General features: G+C 41.5%; 1 protein-coding gene across 2 annotated transcripts; it reads left to right on the plus strand.

Annotated features, from left to right (window-relative positions):
• The first annotated feature begins 67 nt into the window (after nt 1-67).
• LOC131221357 (glutamate receptor 3.5-like) lies at nt 68-18,586 on the plus strand. 2 transcript variants are annotated; one of them, XM_058216603.1, is made up of 7 exons: nt 68-201; nt 491-840; nt 2,964-4,309; nt 5,057-5,334; nt 13,564-13,595; nt 14,065-14,474; nt 17,605-18,586. In XM_058216603.1, exons 2-7 carry the CDS (start codon nt 570-572, stop codon nt 18,049-18,051), a joined length of 2,784 nt encoding a protein of 927 aa, XP_058072586.1. In that variant the 5' UTR covers nt 68-201; nt 491-569; the 3' UTR covers nt 18,052-18,586. The 2 variants fall into 2 exon arrangements, with proteins under 2 accessions (XP_058072586.1, XP_058072585.1); XM_058216602.1 differs by having other exon boundaries at nt 90-201; nt 474-840.
• Nucleotides 18,587-19,762: the final 1,176 nt, after the last annotated feature.

The raw sequence follows: 19,762 nt of genomic DNA on the forward strand, positions 1-19,762 counted from the left end.
AATAAAGGTTTGGATGTGAAATGTTCACATGCAACATATCTGAGAGAGAGAGAGAGAGAGAGAGAGAGAGAGAGATACTACTTCAGTTGAATCTGTTGTTTTGTGTGATGTCTGCACTTGAGGCTGAAGGGTGGATGGGCCATCCCATTATCATTATATGCTCCGAAGTGCCTCTCTTCACACCACCTTATCTCTGGAATGGTCTCTCTCTCTCTCTCTCATTTTTTAATGTTATTTTTATATATCTTGGTTCCTTGAAGCTATTGGTATCTGGGTTTTGAAAATCATTGGTTTTTTTTTTTTTTTTAAATAAAAATAAAAATTTTGTAGTGATTTTTTTCCCCCTAGTTGTTGTGGGTCTTGAAAATGAAATTTTAAATTTATAGCCGTTGAAAACGTTGTGTCGTCAATGCTTTAGTACTGTTCTTCTTCTTGTTCCTGATGGTTTCTGCCATGGATGCTGAAAATTTTAGGAACCATGTCGGTGTAGATGGAAGAATCGACTCTAGCCACCAGATTTCCAGTCTTGGAATTGTGAGGTGACAATTGGGTCTGGCCGTGTTGCAGCGATGAGGCTGGTTTTCGTGTCCGTTTTGTGGATTTTGGCCCAGATTGGATTGGCGATGGGTCAGAACCAGAACACGAGCGGCACGCCGAGGCCAAGTGTCTTGACAATCGGTGCTCTGTTTACCTTCAATTCAACTATTGGAAGGTCGGCGCAAGTTGCGATCAAGGCTGCGGTTGATGATGTGAATGCTGACCCAAGTGTTCTTGCAGGCACGATGCTGAAGCTTATTATGCAAGATACGAAATGCAACGGTTTTTTTGGAACGATTGAAGGTATTAGAAATTCATGAATCGGCCTTTTTTAAAAAAATAAAAATAAATAAAATTTCTTTAATTTTCTTTCTTTTCTGATAAATGAAGCAGCTGTTTGTGGAATTTGGGGTAGTTCTTATTTTAAAGGAATTGATATCTACACCTTCTTAATTTGATAGATATTCCCACCTCTTCAATTTCTAGTATTAGGATAGTGTAGTTTTCGTGCTGTTCTAATACCAAAGTAGAAATAGGTGTGGATTTATTAAAAATCGTAGGGTGTATATTTCATTTTTTTAAATTGCCTTGTGATCTTTATGTATGTACCATGATTTTGGTGATGTTTAGCTAAACTCTGTAATAGTATCTTGTTGGAGTTGTTAAAATTAAAATGCTTTTGTGACTTCCGGAGGCAGACGTGGGGGCGTGACTTTCATAGGCAGACTGGGGGGTGTGACTTTCATAGGCAGACTGGGAGGTTTGAGTTTCATATGCATATGGGGACATGGCTTTCGCTGATGTGGAAGGAACCACTTTATGTGGATGAGATCCACCCCATCCATCAGGTGCGCCACCCTGCGTTCGTACTGGGTCCCAAATTTCAGGCTGATTCAACACTTAGGTTGGCTAGACCATGGGAAACAGTTGAAATGGTAAAGCCCATCACTAAAATCATCCAAATTGTGTGAGGTGCACCTTGATATGTATGGCTATCTAATTCTCTCATCTGATGCGCCAAACCCGGACGAATGGATTCCCCAAAAGTCAAGTCATTGCAAGATTCATGTGGGCAGCACCACATGAATTTATAGCTTATAGGCATGGCTTTACCTAAATTCTGTAATATTACCTTGTTGGAGTTTGAAATGGGGTTGGATTTGTAGATCCTGCTTTCAGGCTTTTTGGATGGATATCATAAAAGGCAGAGCCACCAAAAGTGGTATAATTTTCATTCCCACCATTTTATCAGGTCCGCCAAACGTGCCTAATAACCGGGTCATTCAAATTCTAGACTAGTTGTTGCATATTGAGTCTTGAGCATGTTTGGTGGCCATGAGGCTACTGATTCAGCTTATCCACTTAAAAGGAAAGTAGAAAGAAACCATTACTTCTGAATAATCCCTTTTCCGAAAGTGCCGTTTTATTGCTTTAAATTTCCAGATATGTTCTAAGTTTTTGCTTGGAAACTGCAGTTCAGTTCAATTCATATATGCATTATCTTATTCTTCAGTTTTTAATTCTTTTGTTTTCATGTATATATTTGTTCTTTCATTCTTCAACATGCACATGAACTTGTCAACCTTGCATGTGTATGGGACATCCAAACCATGTAACAGGTGGAACCTACTGTTCATCATCTGAACAACACAAAGTCTGATAAACTATTAGGCAGACCACACATGTATGAAAACAATGGCCAATCTAAAAAATCTTTTAAATCTTTTAGACCATCCAATTCTTTTGTGGACGTGGCCGAACTGATAATTGACCGGCCTGCTTTCTTTGGAAGATGATCCACATGGTGGTCCGACCTGATATATTGCTCGAATGTCTGAGGCCCGTGCCACTTTACAAGGTAGGTCTATATGTTAAGGTGCATGTGGGGCTAGCCAGCCTCTCAGTGCACCATAATGTATGGATTGAGATGGTCTGTTCTGTCTTATTAGCTATCAAAGTCCTTAAAGAAATAGATAATTGTAGTATTTAATACACAATAGTTCAAGATTAGAGCCCATTTGGGTGTTTTGATTTATCAAGATGGATGCGATGCAATCTGTCCAGTTCACAATCCAGATAACTCCGAGTCTGAATTGAAGTTATCTGAATTTCAATTTGGGGCAGCAACATGCCCTTTCCGATGTAGTTTCTCACGAAGACATCTACGCTAGATGAGCTAACCAATGGATGTTTACCATTTCCATGGATATTCAATCAAATGGCAATTAAAGGTACATCCAAACGGGCCTTTAGCAGCATTGATCTTGTATTGTATGACACAATCATCATTTCATACATCTTGGCAAATTTCTTTCCACAGCTATTTCAATATCTGGTCCATCCATGAATTTTCCGTTGATGTTTGCTTGAAGTTTCTTTGTACCCATATGGCAATGTTTGATAAGGAAACTTCCTTATTTGTGTAGCTTTACAGCTAATTGGTAAAGACGTCGTCTCCATCATCGGTCCACAATCCTCCGGAATAGCCCATGTAATCGCTCATGTAGCCAATGAACTTCACGTGCCACTTGTATCATTTGCAGCAACAGACCCGACTCTATCTGCACTTCAGTATCCTTACTTTCTCCGGGCAACACAGAGTGACAACTTCCAAATGCAAGCGGTCGCCGACCTGATAGCATTCTACAGATGGAAAGAGGTAACCACGATTTTTGTGGACGATGATAATGGGAGAAATGGGATATCCGTGTTAGGAGACGCCCTTGCGAAGTATCGTGCTAAGATACATTACAAAGCCACTTTCCCTCCAAGTGCCACTGAGAGTGACCTTAAGGACTTGTTGGTCAGTCTAAATCTAATGGAACCCCGAGTTTACATCGTCCATGTAAATCCTGACACGGGTCTTCGGATATTCTCGATTGCGAAGGATCTCGGAATGATGAGCAAAGGCTACGCTTGGATAGCGACCGATTGGCTCGCCTCTGTTTTAGATTCGACTGAACCACCTGATCCCCACACAATGAGTCTGTTGCAAGGAGTAGTTGTTTTTCGCCATCATACACCAGATTCTGATCCTAAAAGACGCTTTACTTTGAGATGGAACGATTTGCTTAAGAAAGGGAACGTCAGTTCGAGCTTGAATTCTTATGGGCTATATGCATATGATTCTGTTTGGTTAATCGCTCGTGCTCTTAATGATTTTTTAAATAGAGGAGGAAATGTATCATTTTCTAGTGATCCCAGCTTGCATGATGCGAAGGGAAGTAGCTTGCACTTATCATCGCTCCATACATTCAATGCAGGCCAGGACTTATTTCAGAGATTGTTATTGACGAACTTTATAGGTCTATCAGGTCGAATTCAATTCAACAAGGAAAAGTATTTGGTTAATCCAGCATATGAAATTCTTAACATTGGTGGGACGGGATCTCGAAGACTTGGATACTGGTCTAACTATTCGTGTCTATCGGTCGTTGCTCCAGAAGTCTTATATAAGAAGCCGCGAAACACTTCAACTGCCAGTCAACAGCTTCATACTGCCATATGGCCTGGTGAAACCACTACAAAGCCACGTGGGTGGGTGTTCCCAAACAATGGGAAGCCTTTGAAGATTGGGGTTCCTAATCGAGTAATTTATAAGGAATTCGTCTCCAAAGATAACAGCCCTGATGGGGTCAAAGGATTTTGCATCGACATATTTAATGCTGCAATTGCGCTGTTGCCATATGCCGTTCCGCACCAATTTGTATTATATGGAAATGGTGTGGAAAACCCAATGTACGACGGACTTGTGGACATGGTGGCACAAAATGTAAGTACCCTGCTGCTGTTAAGAATTCTAGTTGTATTCGATCGTATGCAACCACCAACTAGAATCACGACACGTGTGAAATTGGCACACATGTTTGAGCTCTGGGCCACCATTTGTTGGTGGGGCTCATGCTGTGTCCTAGACCAGTAATAGGGCCTGTCCTCTCATCAGGCGTACAGAAAATGGACAGTTGAAAAGGATAACCAACAGTTCTCATGTACTTGTTTGGCCCAACTGAATATTGGGCTAGGACTTGCTGATCGTCATGCCTGCCCACAAGCATATACTACTTTTCCATGTGTGGAGTGTTTGTGTTTGGTGCCTCTAGATTCATGACCGCAAGTGCATGGTGGCTTGGGTTTTGCAAGCACCAAACAGAAGACCTCACATGTGCCAAAGTGGCACAAATGTCCGAGCTCTGGGCCATTTGTTGGGCGGGGCTCATGGTGTGTCCTAGACCAATAATATGGCCTGCCATCTCGTCAGGTATATGAAAAATGGACAATTGAAAAGGATATCCAATGGTTTTCACGTACTCGTTTGGCCCACCTGGGCTTGGACATACTCATAGTGGGCCTGCCCGATGAACATATTGGATATCTCACAAGTGTGCCACTTTGGTGTGTGTGGAATGTTTGTGTTTGGTGCCTGTAGATTTGTCTGCAAGTGCACGGTGGCTTGGGAGTTTAAATTATTGTAACTGTTAAATTGTTGTAATCGTCTTAAAATGCATCCTTTCTTCTACAGAACTATGATGCAGCCGTTGGGGACATAACGATTATTACAAACAGGACGAGGATTGTTGATTTTACACAGCCTTATATTGAGTCGGGCCTCGTTATAGTCACTCCCGTCAAAGAGATAAGCTCGAACGCTTGGGCTTTCCTCAGGCCATTCTCTCTAGAGATGTGGATTGTCACAGCTGTTTTCTTTCTCTTTGTGGGAACCGTCGTTTGGATTCTTGAGCATCGGATAAACACTGAATTTCGTGGGCCTCCCAGGCAACAGCTTGTAACGGTTTTCTGGTCAGTTTCTTCTAAATGCTCAGGGAATCTGTTGTTAGAACAATGCATGTCTTGAACATTTGTTTCGTGTAACGAATCCCATGCTTATTATGTTTCTTTGTTTCTAGGCATTCTCCTGCACTTGCAACTTACAGAATTTCTTTGGAGGTATAATACAATGGTTGGCCTGGGAATTTCTACAGTATGTTTGCATTATTACTTATAAGTTTGTACAAGTAGACCCTATGTTTAGGAGGCCAAAACCATCGATATGGTTTGAGCCACTTTGGATGGTCTATGCACCATAAATCTCCCATGTCAGAAAATACTGACCATTGAATATTTATCCAGTTGTCCAGCAAATAGACAGTTAAAAGAGAAGGTATGTAACAGGTCCAAGTTCAACCAACAAAGGCGGAAGATTCATTGGCTAATATCTTTTGGGGATTCTTGGTGCATGGACTACCATAAATATTAAAAAAGAAATGGTGGACCAATCATATCAAGGACTTGGATCTGAACTATGGGACCCATTTGTACAAATTGCAAATCTGACTGTGTTTTAGAAACTCTCGAACAAAGCATTGTACTATACCTCTTCACCGTTATTCTTTGACAGTTCTATATATCATGAAGGAGAGAACTGCTTGTTTCTAGCCCTTTCAGGCATTCTTTTTTCATCCTTTAGCTCTGCTAATCTCAACTAATGTTTTTAAACCTGGTTTGGACCTCGAGCCATTTTTTTTGGGCGGTTCTGTCCAACTGGTCAGACCCACTCTGGCCCTTTTCAGCCCAGAAATCTGCTTTATCTAAAATAAAACAATAGAAGGAATTCATTAGTAATCTGCTATTAACATATTTGAGTGTTTTTTTTTTTTTTTTTAACACACACACACACCCCACACACGCACGCCGTGGGATTTCACCACTGATGGGTACTCGAACCCTTGACCTGGTGTTGAAACTCCTGGGAGTCTACCACCCAGGTAAGAGTAAGGACCCAACGTATTTGAGTGTTTGATTTCAAGTAGAAGTCTTGGGTTCGAGTTTTGAGTGAGTTAGTTACATTTATTATTTTTTTTTTTTCGTTCAAAAAGCTGTTCTTTACTGACTGGGTTTTATAGTTACCTGGCCCTTCTCAGTGGCTGGTTATTGTTCAAATTGGTCCAATTGTTCAGTCTGGCCTGGGTTTTAAAACAGTGGCTTTCTCCTAATAATGCTGATTACTAATCTGAATTATGAAATATTATTCTATTAAGTTCTGTTGTTATATGTAGTTTTTACGTTCTCTGCTTTGACTGGTCATAGGTATTATAATTTTTTTTTTTAAAATTGTATCCTCTAAAATGGATTTTTTAATTTTAAATTAATTAATTAAATTTTGTTTTTTTTAGAGGTTTTCCAACATGTGCATTAGGAATACCTTTACAAACAACCTTATTTGATGCCGTGTCTTATGGGTGCAACATCCAAGGCATCCATCATGCCGATTCCATCTTGTAGAAGCCTGCTCCCAAAATCAGGCGGTTCCTCTCATTAGATGGGCCACGATTTACAAAACCAATGGATGGCTAAAGAGACTTGGTCTTCCCATACTTGTGAGTTGAGGCAATGTGAAAATCCTATATAGAGCTAGGAAAGCTAGGGTTATTCTCTCCCCTCTACCTCTTATTTATAAATATAAAATGCATGGTAGTATGAAGGACTACCGTTCTAAATACACCACTTTGGCACTCCTCAAGCTAGAGCATGGATATCAATCATGCCCATAATAGATACAATATTAGAGAGACGGGACCCTACGACAGCCGATAGCCTTCGTGAAGATATTAGCTAATCCCCTTTACAAACCACCTTATTTGATGCCATGTCTTATGGGTGCAAGATTCAAGGCGTTTATCATGCTAATCCTACCTTGTAGAAGCCTGACCCCAAAATCAGGCAGTTCCTCTCATCAGATGGGCCATGATTTACAAAAGCAATGGATGGCTAAAGAGACTTGGTCTTCCCATACTTGCGATTTGAGGCAACTTGAAATTCAGCTACTTAGAGCTAGGAAGACTAGGGTTATTCTCTCCCTTTCCCTCTTAAATGTACATATATAAAATGTATGGTGGTATGAAGGACCACCATTCTAAATACACCAATCTAGCACTCATGCTAGAGCATATATATCAATCATGCTGGCTTGGGGAGGGACAAAAGCATATGCATCACTGCCTAATTGTCACAAAAGAGGGGTACAACAGAAGTAACAGGAATTTGCATATCAACAATAAAGTATGGCAACCAAACCATCCACTAGTGCCATTGCCCATGGCTCTATACTTTGCCTCTGTGGAGGAACGAGCTATTATAGCAATATGTTATCAACACTTTGATCCCAAGGAAGTATTGTAAGGGCCCTAAATCCATCATCTTTTACTGATTAGTAACAAACTTCTTGACTAGAAATATGTCATCTACACTATCTCCTGTTAATACGATGCTGTTAGTGCCTACAACAAGAATGGTGAAGCTAGAACCTCATTTTTTGATGAAGACGGATGGAGGTGCAGATGTAAATCATCGCAATGATCTTTGGTATAGCGGTGTCGACTGCAGTGAGTGCATACTATCCAAGTCAGCAGTGCGTGGGGTTGGACGATTTGTATGCTCGCTGGTTTGGCCTTTCACAATTTATCTTCCCCTGCTCGGTTTTGACCCAATTGCAAAGGCAGATTGCTTAGTAGATGTCATCATGGAAATGCGTCTATTCACCTCACCCTAAATATGATCAAAGACGGCTTCAAGAAGAGGGATTGACTCTCTTTCTAAAACTTGAACCCATTGAGGTTCAAACACATCATCAAGTTCACGGATATACGTAAATTTTCATGCCATTGATGTATGTCCTTGATGGGGACATCACGCGCACATGCACGCCACCCCCACCCCCCCACCTTACGCATGTACGCAAGGAGGAGGAGAGCCCCACCATCGATCTGGATCGATGACGACGTCTAAGGACGACCCCCTATTTAGAGGACTGCGTTTTGGTTCCTTGGAGTAGACTTGATCGTCATGTGAATCCCACAATGGGTACTCATGATCGTGGCTCACTATTCCAAACAATCTAGTACTTTGAGTTTTGATTATTATTGTTATTAGGAACATCATGGACAGTTTAAATTATCTTGATTAGTCGTTAATTGTGGTTACTTTGTCTCTAAGTAATAGGTTGTGCACATGGCGTGAGTTTTGGAGTATAAGATTTTATTATAAATAGGCACCCATTGTAGTTTTTTCCTCATTGAAGATTGAATAAAATTTCTATGTTTTCCTGCTCCTCTCTGAGTTGTGAAGCCTAATTGGGTGTGAAACCCTCCCTTCTTCGAAGGACTAACTACCGTGGTGCGAAGCTATATGCATCCCAAATCGCCCTTATCTCTTACCATCCATATTCCTCATCTCCTGCAGCCACCCCTCATCAAATCCATGTTTGCAGCTAACCTTTCCCCTACAACAGATTTTCTGAATCTGGCCCTATAGGAAGGCTGAAACTTCGGCGGACCACCGTGCACAAACTAGACATCCGATTGGCATGAAGGTGGACTCTCTTGGCCGACTAGCACCTAGCTGGCTGATTTCAGACTCGTGGGCCCCACACACTTGCTGGTAGGATCCCACGCATGCGCGTCAGGCCCGGGCCGCTGTCCATACGTGTGGATCATCTTGGCTTTGTTTATCTCTTTTATTTCACTCCTCTCTCACCTTATTTCCCTTACCCTTATCCTAGATAATCCTAAATCCCAAGTCCTATTCCACTTTTGCAAACCTTAGCTTTTTCCGATTTGAAACATGTGAATCCCTTGGATTGAGAAGTAATCCTTTGCATGTGTGGATGAATTTACTTTCCTATGAGCATTGTTTAGTCTATAATTTTTAATCGATCCAGCCCTAACATGTGTAGGCTTGAACCCACATAGATTCCTCTTGTTGAATGCTTGAATTTTATGTGGGATGTGGAATTCTTTGTGATTGTTTTAAAATTAGTATGATCTAAAGCCTGAAATCTTGCATATCTTATTTAATTTTCATGTCCTGCATCAAATTTGGTATAAGAGCTTATGGTTCTTGTAGGGGAATGCATTGCATGTTTAGGGTTTAGTTTGTTTATGTCCATTATGCATCAAGTCTCATCATATAGAGCTGTTTAGAGGTGCATAATTCCTGATATAAGCTGCTGAAATTTCTGTTATCAGAAAATTAGCAATTCACATTGTTGAAATTTTCTATTATCCCTTTATTTTGACAGCTATATTGCTGAATTTTGGTAGCGTTGTGTAGTTTCCCTCATATAGTCTCATAGGATCATTTACGCCCATTTAGATGCATATAGTCGTATTAGAAGGTTTTTTTCGTTGAGTTAGTGGTTGTATGCCCGCACGTATGGGTCGTGGCTTTGGCTTACACCCTACACTAAACGTGGAGCAATTGCAAGAATTAATGAACAAAATGACCCAGCAGTTTGATTCTTTGGGTAAGCGCTTGGAATAACGTATTGACCAACGCTTTGAACAACTTGATGTGTGCATTACTCAACTAGAGACCTCTGCTAGGGCAAACCTCACCATTGGAGAAGATGCTCAATCTCAGGCAGGTATTTAGGAGGATTAACTAAGGAATGAAGGCGGCCAATGAATCGGTCATGGGTGTGCACCCGTGCACCCACCTCGTGAGGGACATCAAGACCATTATAACCCTGATGTGCAACTTCTCAAAGGAGTTAAAGTAGATGCCCCCACGTTTGATGGCTACTTAGACCTTAAAACTTTTCTAGATTGGTTGGCAGACATGGACCACTATTTTGAGTGGTACGACATGTACAGCCTTGTGGCTAGAGAGAGTGTACCAGAGGCTAGTGTAGAGTTACCCATTGAGTCCATTCCGGCAGTGGATGAGTTTCGTGATGTCTTTCCTGATGATCTACGGGATGAGTTTCTCATTATAAGGGATATACAACACACCAGGACGTGGGACAGCGTACTAACTATAACTAAGTTTGCGTTTAATAGTTCTGTCGATATGTCCACAGGTCTAAGTTCTTTTGAAGTCGTTACTGGTTATAAACCTAGAAAACCTATTAATCTTGTCCCTATGTCACCGTCCCATAGGCCATCAGAGTTTGCAGAGTCTTTTGCGCATCACCTTCACTCATTGCATCAAGAAATCAGGCGAAAGATTACTACTAGTAATGAACATTATAAAATTTCTGCAGACCAAAATAAACGATTCAAGGAATTTAATGTAGGGGACTCTGTGATGGTCCGCATCAGGACAGAGCGGTACTCTCAGGGAGTCGTTCGTAAATTACACGTGCGTAGCGCTGAACCATTTAAAATTATAAAACGAAACGGTCTCAATGCGTATGTGGTAAATCTTCCACCTTCCATGGAAATTAGTTCCACATTTAATGTGGAGGATCTAGTTACATTTCAGGGAACCACTGATACATTGTCTGACCTTTAACCTAATCATCTTGATTCCCTAGATTTTTTCCTTGATCTGTGGCCCCCTCCCGACCCATCTTCCCAGCCTCTACCTCCCATACCTACCATTCCCACACCCAGAGAGGAGATAGAGGATATTCTGGACCATCAGATAGTATCGATATCGAACGGCTGATTTCAAAAGTTCTTGGTCAAGTGGAAGTCACGCTCAGCTTCGGATAGTATGTGGCTTGCTGAGGAGGAGCTTCAGAGGCTTAATCCTGACATCTCGGAGCTTCAGAGACAGTACGTGGCTTGCTGAGGAGCTTCAGATAGCGTGAGTTTTGGGGTATAGGATTTTATTATAAATAGGCACCCCTTGTAGTCTTTTTCCTCATTGAAGATTGAATGAAATTTCTACATTTTCCTGCTCATCTCTGAGTTGTGAAGCCTAATTGGGCGAGAAATCCTTCCTTCTTCGAATGGCTAACTACCGTGGTGCGAAGTCACATCCATCCCAAATTGCCCCTTTCTCCTACCATCCATATTCCTCATCTCCTACAACCATCCTCTCATCAAATCCACACATGTTTGCAATTAACCTTTCCCCTACATCAGATTTTCAGAATATGGCCCTATAAGAGGGCTGAAATTTCGGCAGAGCATCGTGCACAAACTAGACATCCGATCGGCGTGAAACTTGGCGTAAAGGTGGACCTCCCCTGGCCGACCAGCATATAGCTGGCTGATTTTAGATTCGTGGGCCCCACACACGTGCGGACAGGATCCCACGCACGTGCGTCAGACCCGGGCTGCTGTCTACACGTGTGGATCATCTCAGGTTCATTTCTCTCTTCTATTTCACTCCTCTCTCGTCTTATTTCCCTAACCCTAATCCTAGATAATCCTAAATCCCAACTTTTTGCAAACCTTAGGTTTGCCCGATTTGAAACATGTGAATCCTTTGGATTGGGAAGTAATCCTTTGCATGTGTGGATGAATTTACTCTCTCTTGAGCATTGTTTAGTCTATAATTTTTAATTGATCCTGCCCAAACATGTGTAGGCTTGGACCTGCATAGATTCCCCTTGTTGAATGCTTGACTTTTATGTGGGATGTGAAATTTTTTGTGATTGTTTAAAAATTATCGTGATCTGAAGCCTGAAATCTTGCATATCATATTTAATTTTCATGTCCCGCATCAGTCCTTAGAAGGGGTGGACTATGGCATGTAGTGATCGAGCTTCTTCCAACACTATCAAAGTGAGGCAGAATATGCTTCCATGGTACTCTCCCTAATGCATGTTTGTGATTTCCCTATGCAATTGATGGGCTCGGGGTAGGTCATCAAGATGGGAGAACATCTTCGCAACAATATCCAAAACCTGTTGGGCTGTTGAACACATCATCAATGACCCACTAATATCAGGTTGCATAGAATGAAGCAACTAGCCCACGATGGTGAAATTATCACATTCACTATATTCACATGATTCTGGTGATGCATAGGCTAGGTGCTGGTCTGCCGACCCTGTGACGCAAACCTTCTGACTATCCATGATGCACTACTTATGAATGGGTACTACGAAGAACAAATGTCAACAAGGTAATGTTGAATGGCTGCAAAAATTAACGAGGGGCGTCGAATTGACCTCTCATATAAAGGTCATAAATTGAGGTGGTGATGACTGATTTTGATGACAGTGGAGGAGGAGGTTGTCGCTAACAATGGTGAAGGTGGTGGCAACTACTGCCAATGGAGGAGACGTCGAATGACGGTGAAGGTGATGATAGCACTAACGATGGAGGATACGACTGTAAAATGCTGTTGATGAAGGAGATGGCTGCATCTGCTGCTGACAGTGGCAGCAACTATCGCTGCTGGAGGCGGCGGCGGCAGCAATGGTTTTTGCTGCTATTAAGGATGATGGTTGGAAGAAAATCCCCCCTTGGTAGAGATGATAGATGCACGATCTCCTGGAGCGTATGTGGTGCCATTGCGTGTGGTGGTTATTGCCGCTGGCCTGGCTAATGAAAGAGAAAACCAAGTGAACCTTTAACTCAATGAACGGACATGTGGCAAATGTGCACATTGGCACGGGGCACATGCGGAGTGCTTGAAGGAGATGTCTGAATCTGCTACTGACGGTGGCATTGACTGTTGCTGCTGGAGGAGGCGGCGGCAGCAATGGTTTTGATGCTATTAACGACGATGGTGATGATGGTTGGAACAAAAGCCCCCCTTGGTAGAGATGATAGATGCACGATCTCCTGAATGGCACCGTGTGGTGGTTATTGCCGCTGGCCTGGCTAATGAAAGAGAAAACCAAGTGACCCTTTAACTCAATGAACGAACACGTGGCAAATGTGCACATTGGCACGTGGCACATGTCGAGTGCTTGAAGATGGCTAGTGGCAGACGTAGCGAATGGGAGTGGATTATCAACCCACCAACATGGATGTTTGTTTGGAGCAGTATGTCAAACCTTTTTGTAGAGACAAGCAATTCTCCATTTAAAGACATTATAGCCCTCTTTTTCTTAGGTGACCCTACGAAGAGAAGGCTTTGCAAACTAGGAATAGCTCTGTCTTGGGCATCCTGTCTAGGACAGAACTCTGTTCGCATCCAAATGGGGGCCTAAATGCATTTATAAGCCTCCCCTACTTTTCATTTTTTACAGTCATACTTCGATTGTATTCTAAATATAACATCATTCAGTTTTCTGCTCTTATTTCTAACACAGAAAAATCTGACCTTACTTTATTCCTAAACTTGCAGGTTTAGCTTCTCAACAATGTTTTTCTCACACAGTGAGTAAATTTCTTAATCATCTGCATTTCAGTATTTTGTTCCCAAGAGAAATATTAAGGATATTAGCACACCGTGCGAGACTGGACAAGGTGGGCCCTACACAATCATGTCTTGGCCCAAGAATGACCCCTGGCAGCTCATCAAGGGGCACACGTGTGTGATGAATGTGGACTGTTGATCAATTTATATTAGTCATCCATTTTTATTGTAATGTGTGGCTCACCTGGTGAATGGACTAGCCTGATTTTTGGGCCAGGGAACGTACAAGATTTTTGGGCTGGGGAACGTACAAGGTAGGACCCATCTGATGAGCAGCCTGGATTTCACGCATGTGTGCCATGAAGAGGTTACTCGATCCTCTTTTCATGAATATCCCTTGCAGGGCTTTTGTTGCCAATACTTTTTTTTTCATTAGAAAATGCTTCTTTATCATTTATTAGGTCATTCATCAGTTTGGACCCAATGCAGGAGAGAACACCGTGAGCACCCTTGGACGTGCGGTGCTGATCATATGGCTGTTTGTAGTGCTGATAATCAATTCAAGCTACACAGCCAGTTTAACGTCAATCCTCACCGTGCAACAGCTTTCGTCAGGGATTGAAGGAATTGAAGGTTTGATCACGAGCACTGATCGAATTGGGGTTCAAGGTGGGTCATTTGCTAGAAACTATCTGATCCAAGAGCTGAACATTGCGGAGCACAGGCTTGTCTCTTTAGAACAACGTGACGACTATGCTCATGCCCTCGAGCGTGGCTCAAGAGGAGGAGGAGTCTCTGCAATCGTTGATGAGCTTCCTTACATTGAGCTCTTCTTGTCGAACAACAAATGCAAATTCAAGATCGTCGGACAGGAATTCACTAAAAGCGGATGGGGTTTTGTAAGTGTTACGCTCTCTAACTCATACATGAATGAACTGATATTACAGAAACTACCAAGTCCAGTTTTTTTAATTATTAGTTTTTCTGTCTTCTTATAACAATAGCTGGACCTAATTGGCTTGTCTGTGTGGGTCCGCATTGCTCCTTTCAGCAATCCGGATTTTCAATCTGGTGGGTCCCACTATGGATGGGCAACACACTAAATATGTTCTTAATAATAATCCCGGTAATCTGGTAGTGAACTTTTTATGTCGCCACTGAACTGTTGACAATATTTTCCTTTACAGTCCATTCGTTCCCAGTTACCGGATAGATAGGATTGTCTGCAATGGATAGATAGATATTTTCCCATCCATTAGAGGGCCCACCCAATCAATGGGCTGGATCACTTAAAGGTGGACCAGTGTTTCATAAATCGCTAACATTCCAATGTTTGTCATTCTGAATGTAGTGGTCCAGATTATGGGTCATTTACAATCTGGTTCACTATTTTTTACTGACGTGAAATTATGGTTTACATTCTTATAGCTGATTAAGTTCATTTAAATTTTATATTTAGAATATAGAGTTTTTTTTTTCCCTTGATTTATGTAATATAAGGCATCTATTATATAGAGTTTTTTTTTTTTTATTTTTTCTCAAAATAGGCCTAGATTTTAAATTTAATTTCTAAGCTTCCTTCATGGTTGAAATGAACAAAGAAGTAGAAAAATAAAATAAAATTGAAATTAAAAACTTTCATAATCTGTCCTTTAGGTCCATAACATCCATATCGGCCTTGTAACGGTGCCTATATGCGGCGTATTGACTCATATTGGTTGATATGGGTTAACAGACTGATCCAGCCCCGTATCGTGTAGTGACCGTCCTTTTACATAATGGTCGATGCGGCCATAAAGTAACTGTTTTCTAATACCATGAGGTAACCTTGTGGTGGACTTCACCTGTACTAAATATTGGTCTGATTGAAAATACCGGTAATTTGGGGTGAGCATTTTATATTTTTTCCTCTTTTATTGGAACATTAGTTACTGTCCATTTCTACTGAGAAATGTTTACATAGAGGCATTGTATGTGAACTTTCACTTTCAGCCTCAATTTTCCTGCAAATGTCTCTCCTGTAGAACATCCGGGTCTTGTAAAAGGTGGGGCCACGCGATGAATATCACATGGGGTGAAAAGCTGGTCCACCAATAGAGCGGGCCACAGTGTTGAAATCAATGGTAATAATCTGCCTCAGTGTACAAGTGTGGCCTACCTACATGGTGGATTACCTTGATTTACAAGGAAGGTAATTTTCATGTGTCCCCCATCGATTAGCCTTATGCGATCATTCCTCTTTCTATTCATGGATAATTTCATCGTCTCCCCTATGATCAGCGTCCAACTGATCAGAGAAAAATCTTTAATAACAGCTGCAGGCTATGATATCCATATAATTAAAAATAAGTAACATATCTGGGGAAAAAAAGGACAGAAAGTGGTGTTTACATATCTGTGGTACTCAAGCCATATCTTACTGGACTTCTAAAACTCCATGAGCAGGCCACAGTGGTACTCATTCCTGTGGTACTCATTCCTCCTTTCATAGAGCGGGCCACAGTTTTGAAATCAATGGTAATGGTCTGCCTCAGTGTACAAGTGTGGCCCACCTACATAGTGGATTACCTTGATTTACATGGAAGGTAATTTTGATGTGTCCCCCATCGATTAGCCTTATGCGATCATTCCTCTTTCTATTCATGGATAATTTCATCCTCTCCCCTATGATCAGCGTCCAACTGATCAGAGAAAAATCTTTAACAGCTGCAGGCTATGATATCCATATAATTAAATATAAGTAACATATCTGTGGTACTCAAGCCATATCTTACTGGACTTCTAAAACTCCATGACTAGACTAGAAACTCGGAAAAGTAAACTTCATTTCTTCAGATATTAGCTGAGTCACTAGGAAACTTGCGGCTGTGAATGGTTGGGTCCTGAGTTGACAAGACTCATTGGGTCATCTTGCCGGTTCGGTCGTTTTGTGACTAGAGCCGAGCCACTATTAGCTGAGTCACTAGGAAACTTGCGGCTGTGAATGATTGGGTCCTGAGTTGACAAGACTCATTGGGTCATCTTGCCGATTCGGTCGTTTTGTGACTAGAGCCGAGCCACTTGCCTGGTGAACTTTGTTCTTCCCCAAAAGGAGACTGTTGAGTTTCAAACTCAAAACTCACCAAAGAAGAAAACATCAATAACCAGCATACCGAGTTTTTGGGTTTTTTTGAACTTGTTTGTTAACATTATGAATACCATAGGCTGTCTTTTCCTAGAATTACATTACTTTTCATAAGATTTTCTTAATTTAACAGGTGAGAAGGGTGATGGAAAGTCACATGAAGTGGATTGAGAATCCTCTTCCTGGCATGCCTTTGAGCTTTGCATGCTTGTAACAGATCTGGGCCATTCATCAGGAGGGTCTCGCTATAAACCTGCCCTGGACTGAAAATCAGGACGTTCTACTGATCAGTAGGACCAGACATGCACATTGAGTGTGAACCAGATCGATTTATGTTAATTGTCCAGTTTTTTCACACGCACATAGTCCACCCAACAAACAGCCTGGTCGGTCCTTTTTTTAGACCAGGGAAGGTCGATGGTGGGGCGCGCTTGATGGATGGCGCAGATCTAGGAAAATGAACGTGTTCCGTGTGGAGGATTCTAATCCTCATCCCATGAATATCTTCAGTAAGACTCTTCCTGGGAAGTTGGTACTTTCTCAGAGTAATTTCAGCATCATTCTTCTGTATGTATAGTTTCCTCCCTGCCATTGCCCAAAATAATAGAAAAAGCTGGCATCCTTTCAAAAGATTTCTTCGCATTTACAAGCTATGGAATGGGCCCGGAGCCAATCTGATTGTTTTCTGTCATGAGTGTCGGTGTGTCCCACCTGATGATGGGATTGGCCTGATATTCGGGCTCCCTCCACAACTTTTGGGGACACACTTGATGGACCAATTGGATGGGATATACAGCCACATGGGCCCCACTTTTTCTCGACTCCACCTCAACTGGCGGTGGAGCCGGCTCCGTATGATCATTCCCCAAAACTAATCTTGCACTAAAACCCTCTGTTCTTAACAGGCTTTCCAAAGGGACTCTCCTCTTGCAATCGACCTATCAACCGCCGTTCTCACTCTATCAGAGAATGGTGATCTTCAAAGGATCCATGACAAGTGGCTGTCGCGAAGCGGGTGCACCTCTCAAGGCAGTGAAGATACATATCGGTTAAGCCTCAAGAGCTTCTGGGGCCTCTTCCTCATCTGCGGCATCACGGCTTTCCTTGCACTCTTTGTGTTTTTCATGAGAGTTTTCTGTCAGTTTTGCAAGTATAGTAGCTCCGAGGACATCGAAAGGGAAGACTCGAACTTGAGTAGTCAGCGTTCGGGCCGCGCACCTAGTATCAGGGAGTTGCTTATGTTTGTGGATAAGAAGGAAGCCGAGGTGAAGAGCATCATGAAGAGAAAATCAATGGATAAACTCCAGCAAAGCGCTCACTTCTCAGATGGGCAGCCCAGCTCACCTTCCTAGTGAAGTTTCTTCAGTGTAGAGTGAAGAGGATCCTGACCCGAATGGTATTCAGATGAACTTATTCCGCCGTCCAGATCATTGATCTGATTGGGTGCATAATGGATGGGTTATGCTCCAAAAGTCTGCCATATCAGAAGATCCTAGCCATCCAATCTTCTGCCCCATTTCTTTTTTGAACTGCTTAGTTTTAGGCTCACTAATTGAAGGACTAGAATTTGGGAGATTTTTGGGGCATCCTACATCCATGGTGGGTCCCATCAAATCAACGCTTTGGATGAAGTCGGACCTTTATGGAGTGCATTGTGACACCATTCATGTTCTGATGCGTCGGGGCCAGGTAAATCCTAACTAGTAGAATATATACGAGACATTTTTTATACATGAAATGTAAGAGTTTTCATGTTTTTGTATGTATACCAGCTCATGGGCATCATTTGAGTTTAAAGGAAAGATATTCTTAGGTAGTTAGAAAATACAATGCTACCACTGCTTGTTCTACTGTATATTATTCATTAACAATTTAGTATCCAGACGGGGTATTGTAAGTGTCATGCATGGTCTTACTGCCATGGTCCACCGAGATTCCGCCCTTCGTTGCATTGATTTGTCATTTTTTTTAATGTGATTTTCAAGGGAGAAATTTAATACTTTAGCAGAATGTGTTGGTTGATATGCAGGTGGTAAGAAATTGTACGTGTTGCATACAAGCAATGCAGATTAAGAGCAATTGGTCCTACATCAACAAACAATATCCATTAATCATATTTTAGGATGGAGTCCATTGATATCAATTTGGTGTATGACCCATCTACATTATATTGCAAGGTTTAATTTGAATTAATATATATCATGGTATACAATTTCTTAATGCCTGCATATCAACCATGACTTTGCCAGAGTGTCAAATCTCCCCTTCCAAGATGTATAGCCTATATTTACTTGTTTTTGCATGGATAACTGTGTTTTCTTTCCTCTTATATATCGTTTTGAATGATAACAAGATAGGTGTTTGCTAAATCAACATGCCGTATATTTAACAAATAAAAGAACATTTTCAATGGCTCATATTAAACTTTAAAAAAATAAAATAAAAAATAAAAAAAAAACTAAAACAAAGTTAAAGATCATTTTATAGTGTGACTATTGGACCACAGATCATTTATGGTAGCACCAAAAGCATGAACGGTTCAACTCTGGGACCATTATAGATGGAGCATAGCTTAAAAAGCACATGTGAATAATATAAATAGATCCTTTTGAGACCTGCGGTTCAATGGTCGCTCCTTTGAGACCTGGGTTACAGGAATCCTCTGTAACTCCTGAGGTGGTCCACTAAACATACACTACATGCATATTTTAAAGGCGAAGCCCGTTCTACAAAGGGCCCAATGAAAACACGTTGAAAATGGTAAAATGGTCATTTTACTAAGAAAAAATAATATTTGAAGTGATTTGTGGGCCCATCTTTGACACATGCATATGCATATGACGCTTTTTCATTGGGCTATGTTAGGAGATAATAACCAACAATTCGTGTCCCATGTATGAATGGCTCTTGTTTAATTAGACAGTCCTGTCCATCACCTCTCTCCACTTTCTCTTGATGCCTGTTTGGCCATTGATTATTTTTGTTTCATCTTATGTCTTTGAAGGCCATCTTTCACATGGATATTTGTGTATTTGGATGGACCCGACAGGCCAAGCCTGACGG

Source organism: Magnolia sinica, chromosome 12 (genome assembly GCF_029962835.1).
Source record: "Magnolia sinica isolate HGM2019 chromosome 12, MsV1, whole genome shotgun sequence".
In the NCBI taxonomy this organism is placed as follows: domain Eukaryota; kingdom Viridiplantae; phylum Streptophyta; class Magnoliopsida; order Magnoliales; family Magnoliaceae; genus Magnolia; species Magnolia sinica.